A 7,500-nucleotide genomic window follows, 5' to 3' on the forward strand; every position below is an offset into this window, starting at 1 on the left:
TATGTGGACGTTTTAAAGACAGTGTCATGACTTTAATTTAGCTTTTAAATTGCAAGTGATGTGCACAGCAAGGGACTTCAACCATTCTTTACCAAGTTTAACCTTTGAGGGTAAAGGTCAATCATGAACAGAATTCTCAAGCAGTACAACTGTCACATCACAGTGACTATCAACATGACCTTGTACATGTAGTTAATTCATGTTTTGTCACGTCTCTTTGATCCATTTAGCAACATCATCATCATCCTCACCACGGCACTTTGGAAAATGCCTTCTCTGTTACTAAGTATAGTTGACAATGTTACTAAGATGTGCAACTTTTTCCAATTTCAGCCAAGTTGCCATGAAATGAAAAACGTAAGGAAACAGAGCTGGAAATGTTGACAGGGACAATAGGGGGATGGGAAGAAGAGGTGAGAAAATACAAAACCGTTGATGCTGTTAAGTAAACTCAAGATACACAGACAAAGGGAATTACAAACCCATGTATGCAGGTTCTATAGTCATTTTACCGAAGCATTTTTGGCTCTGTGGAGGTAATAGTTTATTTCCTTTTTGTCCCATTTCATGATAAGCGGTACTCAGACAAAGGAATTAAATTTTAAATAAAGATATATGTACGTGTAGATTGAAATATTGACCCGGATGCATCTTACTTACAATACTACATTGTGGATTGAACAATATACAACAAAAGAAATGACTATACATGTAAATCTTGATAGCACAGGAAAGACAATATATTATTATCCTGGTAAGATCCACTCAAAGGAGCCAGTGATTCAGTGATTATTCATTGATTTTCAGAAAACTGTTACATATCTTGCAGGAGTGACTTTAAAATGTTTCTACTTTTTTCAAGAAAAAAACACAAAGAGTATTCTTTCTGTAGAGAATTGATTAAGACTTTGTTGCTACCAGCTACTATTGTTCATTCCTGTTTCCTTGGCTGATGAGAAAAGTTGTAATACATGTAAAGTGTACAATAATATTGCACACGATAATGCATAATGCAATACAACTGAAAAGAAAAGATTTGGCATTCACAGTAATTTTTGCTTGTCTGTTTTTAGGATATAAGTAAACAAGGGGATCTGATTTGATGTCTCAATTTCTCATACATGGAGAAAATGGGGTGAGATTTCACATTGTGATTATTAAGTACTGTATAATAATATTTTGTATGTATGCAGTGTACATGTGGTATCAGTTTCATTATGAAATGTCATGACATCTCTCAGTTAAGCTTAAAGGGTGAATTCTCAATTACCTTTTCACTCAGAACAACTAAAACAATAGCATTCTGTTATTAGTTGAAACATGTTGATGGTTCAAAGGGATATAATTTGTTCTGTGGTCAATTGCATTTGTCATGCAAGTGAAACAAGATATAGTAGTACATTAATACGGTTAAGATTGGTGTTAAGAGGTTTAGATATTAATTTTTTATGTTTGGGTTTGAATTTAATCAAAAGCTTACTTTGAATCCCTATGTATTGCAACTTCACAAATAAATCCGTGGTCATTCATTCATCATGCAGAGCCTTTTTTGTTTTGTCATTGCTGACAAGATTTTGGTGTTATCTATTGTAAATGTCTGGGAGCTTCTTTCATTCTTCAAGGCTACTGTACTGCAAGCAGTGACCACTTCATTTTTCTTGATAATTTAGAAAGTGGAGAGGACCTCTCTGGTTTTCTAGGAAGAGTCATTGGCCTGTAGTTATAGGACAGGCTGGGTATCACCATCATCCATGTTTACTTTCTTTATTCTGCGATCCAAGAATTAATTAAAGTAACATTTTGTAGCTACAGTAATTGAGGAGGCCCAAAGAAGTTCAGGCACATTAAATAAACTGTCTTATTAGAAGTACTAGGAAGGGTCATGTGTTTGCAAATGTTGCCTGTTTAGCACTTTTATTTCAACAGAATTAGGTATAAAAGGTATGTGTAAGTGCTATATTGTACCTATGCAAACCATGTGAGTGTTAGCCCTACTAATGGAACTGGGTCCCCCGAGGAACAGAAAAAACTCTGACCAGGGACCAGGGTGGGTTCAATTCCCACCCTGGTCTGAGTTTTATCTGTCCTGTAGAATATAGCACTTCACATTACCCTCTAATACTTAATTTTGTTCTTTGATTGTTTTATTGCAGGAGGTTAAAGAAAGATCCTTTCTTCTGTTCCCTAATTGCCTTATTATACTGTCTGTAAATGCAAATGCCTGTGGATACAGATTTGAGGTACATTCATATTTAAAATTATTTACCATCAAGTTCAAGTTCAAGTTATTAATAAAAAGAAAATAAAGGTTACAATATTCACTACACATGTTGTGCTCAATGCTAATTGAGGTGCGCAGTGTAATGACATAAATGAAACTTAAAGGAGTGATACAATTAAGATGAAATAAAACTAATCAATGGCAAATGTGAGTACATTATAGCTATGTCACTAACAAAAGGTATATAGTTAAAAAAAAATTACAAAAAAATAATTACAGGGTACATTAATAATTATTACTCAATTTAATATATACGAGTGGGTGTTGGCATAAACATCGTGGCCTGGTTTTTCAAAAGCTGATTAATGCTAATCCCAGATTAAAAATTAACCAAGGAGTTTATTTCTCTACTACAGCTGTTCAATGCTGATATTTGGCAAAAATTTACATGAGAAGAAGTCAATCCTGAAAAACAAATATGCAAAAGAAACTTTCACCAAAAAGTTGAAAACATTAAACAAAAGTTTATGCTAATCCCAGATCGGCTTTCGAACAACCAGGCCCTGAACTTTGAAGTAGTGTACAGTGTAAGCAGGTATTTTCTAATCTGTTTTTTGAAAGACAATTTTGTAGGTAAATGCCAGTCAAGATTTAGAGAAATGGATAATCTAGTTCCAAAAGTAAAGACTTCAGCTGAAAGTTCAGTGGTGCCTCTGTAATGCATCATTAGTATAGTTCTAGAATTGTGTGTTTTGGAGTTGATGCTTAAACAATGTAAGGACCTCCTGCTAATTTTTTGTTTAACTTACATGTGCATTTTGGGGTTTTTTACTTTTTAATTTTTTTTATTTCAGAAAAAGTATGATCTTTCAGATCTCTCAGTACAGTCTCTGGAAGACTCTGAAGGCATTCTAAATGCTTTTGAAATAAGAGGTATTATGGCAAAAAATAATTTTCATTGGAATAAGTTGACATTTCTGTCCCAAAAGGCATGTAATAACAAGCTGCAAGCAGCTTGATCCTACAATCTTCCTGCAGCTGCCTCCTCCAGTTACAAAGCCTGGGGAGAGAGGCATTAATTTTTGGAATCACTATCTGTTAATTTACTATTCCAATGTGAATGTTGTAGTTCAATTTTTCCTCTGGTTTGAATTTTTTCAAACCAGTGTAAATTTTATTTAACTTTTTTTTTCGCCAACTGTGTAAAAAAGGGAATTCCTTTTTTGGGGGGTGTACTTAACAAACAGGAGTGGGTCTCAAAACAAAAGAAGCCATCTTTTCTTCCATTCCTTTTCTCGATCCTTTCATTCTGTGCACCTTGAACTTGAACTCCCAATCTCTGGATCTGCACTCTCCACATGACCACGCAAGCAACTCATACAAATTTCTTCAGAATATTATTAATTTATTACTACTTATTCATCCCAGGCCACTCTCAGTCTCGTAAATCTAGCAGTGATAAAATACCATAATACTCTTTGTTTGTCCCTCCAAAATTTGTCATAAGCTTTTCTCTTGGGACTTATACTGTCCCTAGAGAAACTGGAAACAATGATTATGCAAAATTTTGGAGGGTCAAATGAAGATGCTATGGTATTTTTGATACTAGCTTGTTGACTTGATAGTAAAATATCACCATAATTGTTACATTGTAGCCCAACATGCTTTTAGGAGAAACTAGATGCTCAGTGAGTATAAACTTGGTTGCCTGTGGTACATGTTGCACAAAAACAGAGGGCACTGAGTTGGGTGGTATTGAAGGGCCTGAAACTGGATTTTCTGTGGAGTAATGCTGAAAATAAAAAAAAAGTGAAAAAAAAAAATAAAGAAAAATGCCTAGGAATCCAATAGGTACTCCTGGCCACTCCTACAATGGAAGAAGCATGCTAGGGGATTGAACTCGAATGTGGCATATTTCTCATCATCTCAGGAATGCTCAGTCCGGAAACAAAACACTACTTATTTTTTGTTTCGTTTACAGAGGTCAATTTACCATAATGATTATTATATCAACTTTGTTGATAAACCCTTGTCTGTATTCCACTTTCCTACCAGTGCAGCACCACAGCTTCTTTAGAAACTAAACCCCTTAACCCTAATCACTAAAATTGTTCACGTGCAAGAAGTCTTTGATAGCATCAGAGACAACAATGCATCATAATAATCTTAAAATGATTTTTTCTAGTTTATTTGATACGTACTACATATAGAGTTCTAATTAATAGACCTTATTCATATTCTCAGTATTGGACTGGAACTACTGTAGCTTGCAATGGAGGCTAATTATTCCCCTGCATTAGCCTCCATTGCAAGCTAGTTCCTGTCCTATACTGAGAATACGAATATGGTCTGTTACAGGAAGACGTCCAAATATGTTAAAATGGGCAGTGTTATAAAAAAAATAACAAACCAGTTTATATAATTTAAACTGGTTTGAAAAAATTCAAACTTAGTAAAATTCAAAAATTCAAAGGCATGATTAATCCATTATCCATTTGTGCCTAGCCATCCCTACTGAGCAGGAAAATCATCTGGCATTAGACAGTAAAATCTATAAGTCTAGCTCTCAGAATTGAAAGAGTGAAAAAATACATATCCCTCATTAATTTTTTTCCATTTAATTTTTAGTGAGTGGAGATGTCATGAAGTTGTCAACCAACCATGCCCATGAGAAGCCAGCTTGGTTAGAAGCACTTCAGATGCCAGGGCAAAGTCCCAAGCTTCGCAAGAACTCTGAAAAGAGCAGTGTGACGTCTCCATCACCATGGGTAGATAGGCTTCCTGCGTCACTGTCAGAGCGGACATATTCTACATCGAAGTCCAGTCCACCACGCAGTGATTCATTTGGTTCACCTCCAAATTCAGCCACGCCCAAGAACTCACTTAGTACTTCTGGTGTCCACTCTCAGGTATAAATAAATTTGTTTGTTACTTGCTATTGTAGATAAAACTGAATTATAGAAATAGATCAGTTCAATCAATAATGCCTCACAATAACAAAATCAGCAAAATGTTTAGTTTTGGCACTCTGATACCAGGGTGTGCAAATGCCAGATCTAAGGCTGTGGCCGTGATGAGTTAGGGATTGAGTAATGGTAGATTTAGGTTTCTCATTTTCTTTTGTGACCTTTGAAAATTTGGGACAAGTGTGACTCCTATCAGTACAAACCCAGGGACATGTGGGGCTTCACAGCAACTAAGGTTTGGAGACAATGTGAAGAGCTCTCTTCTCCACAGATTCAATAACACTGTGTCAGGATTCTGGCAAGGGTACATTATCAGCAGGGGCAATGCTCTAACCCCTATCTGATCAGTGCACAGTAGATCTTAACGTCATCCTCAAGGAAAATGTCAGCTTTTGTGAGGAGTCTAACTAAATTTGGTTTTACCTCGTGAAATTGTCACTAATGAGTACTCCAAGAATTTTATAGCTATGGTCCCATTTTAAAAAAAAGTGTACTCTCTTTAGCCAATCTGGTCTCTGTCAATTGCAGTATCATCAGAGCTGCACTTGAATATGGTTCGCCTGCATGGGCAGCACTACCAAAGTACCTCAGCGATCTTATCGAGTCCTTCCAGGAAAAGGCTTTAAAGATCATCTACCCTGATGCCTCATATGAATCCGCCCTTGGCCTTGTGCAACTTTATCCCTTATAAATTATAGTCGCAGAGAAGAGTCATGTAGGAAATTTATAGAAAAATGCAAAAAAAAAAAAACGGCAGCCTTCTCATGAACATTCTTCGACACCCTATAATTAACAAACATAATTATAACTTGAGATCTGGTAACCATGCGATGCCATAATAATTATGTCATCATGCAGAACCAAAAGGTTTTAAATTAACAATTTGGTCACCATGAAATATTAGGAAATATAAATTTATGTATAATTATTATATTTAAACTTTCTTTATGTAATCACTTATGTAATTTATTATGAATTTATTCCTATTTATATGTATTTATTGCTGACAATCCTGTAATTCAGTTTTTATTGCGTTTAAACTACTTAAATGTTCGTCCTTTTGTAAAAAATAAAGGAATTATTACTAAATTTCTTGTGGTCAGGAGATGATTATGTCAAAGTCTCCCGTCTTATTAAGTTATTTAATACTTTAGGTTAGCCTCTTGTCATAATCTTAATTCACTTGCTTTGTTTTATGTTAGTTTATTCTATTTACTGTGTAGTAATGTCTTCACTGTTTAATTTTAGTCCATCTATAGATAAACCTTGTACTTGTAATAAATTATGTCCTCAGTTCTCCCCGCCTCGATTAGTTTATAAGTTATTTGCAGGGAGAAAGGAATGTAATTATTACTTATATTTCTAATTTTCAATAAAATTTGTTGTTGTTGCAATAGGTGATTATTAAACGATTGATTGATTAATTAATTTAGGCACTTATTAGATTGAACTCATTGCGTGAAGTGGGCTCAGATTGCAAGAAACTAATAATAAGTTCACTGCACTTCTTAGGGTGAATTTGTACTAAATGCCTTCAAAAACTTGAGTTTAAAATATGAACTGATTTATTTCATGCAACAGTCTTCCAGTGATGGATTGAAGTTCCGTTCAGGGTCAACCTCCCAATCTGTTGCAACTGATCTGACATTTGGATCAGCTCCTCTCAGTCCACCCAGAAAGGCACACTGGGATTTCACTCGGCTCAGACCAACCCCTCCTCTTAGGCCGGCATATGCTCTGATTGCTAAAGAGGTATTTCCTGATATTCTTGATGTGTATTCTTAAGCTCTGTAGGTTCACTTTTTTTTTTTCTTTTGCATTATACATTTGGTGGCAGCCAACAATAATATTATTAATAACTGGAAAGTGTGAGCAGTACTTTGCAAATAGGGAACCACACAAATCTTGTAAATTATTTGTGTTTTTTTATAGTTGTGTTACGTGTATTAAACAACCGCTACATTCACTCAAGGTTATTCCCTTTAACCAAGTTCATCCTAAGAGTGAGACTTAATAGATCTTACTCTGTTTAACACAAGATGATTTTACTTGTTGATGGGGGCTACTTTAGGAATCAATAGGTTAATGAATTTTCTTGTCATTTACTTGTTCATCAATTTTCGAAATAGTGATAAAATAGATGTGTTAATGAGCCAATTTGATTATGTTTAGGAATAAATAAATTAGTCATCATCATTTTCACCATTGTTGCAATATTGAATCATCATCATCATCATCATCATCATTTCTTGTGTCTAAAGTGTTGTTTTACTTTGAATTGCGTAACAGAAAAACAGTTTGTACTTTGCATCC

The 7,500-nt window shown here is 34.9% G+C and overlaps 1 protein-coding gene across 1 annotated transcript in view; it reads left to right on the forward strand.

The window, feature by feature from the left end:
• The window catches only part of LOC138030766 (rho guanine nucleotide exchange factor 7-like), a 55,703-nt gene that overhangs the window by 37,041 nt on the left and 11,162 nt on the right, over positions 1 to 7,500 (forward strand). Inside the window, 8 exon segments of the mRNA XM_068878642.1 lie at positions 231 to 346; positions 349 to 413; positions 1,074 to 1,095; positions 1,098 to 1,135; positions 2,154 to 2,240; positions 3,076 to 3,154; positions 4,850 to 5,130; positions 6,769 to 6,939. Of these exon segments, the coding sequence (XP_068734743.1) occupies positions 231 to 346; positions 349 to 413; positions 1,074 to 1,095; positions 1,098 to 1,135; positions 2,154 to 2,240; positions 3,076 to 3,154; positions 4,850 to 5,130; positions 6,769 to 6,939 (859 nt within the window).

Source organism: Montipora capricornis, chromosome 13 (genome assembly GCF_036669925.1).
Source record: "Montipora capricornis isolate CH-2021 chromosome 13, ASM3666992v2, whole genome shotgun sequence".
In the NCBI taxonomy this organism is placed as follows: domain Eukaryota; kingdom Metazoa; phylum Cnidaria; class Anthozoa; order Scleractinia; family Acroporidae; genus Montipora; species Montipora capricornis.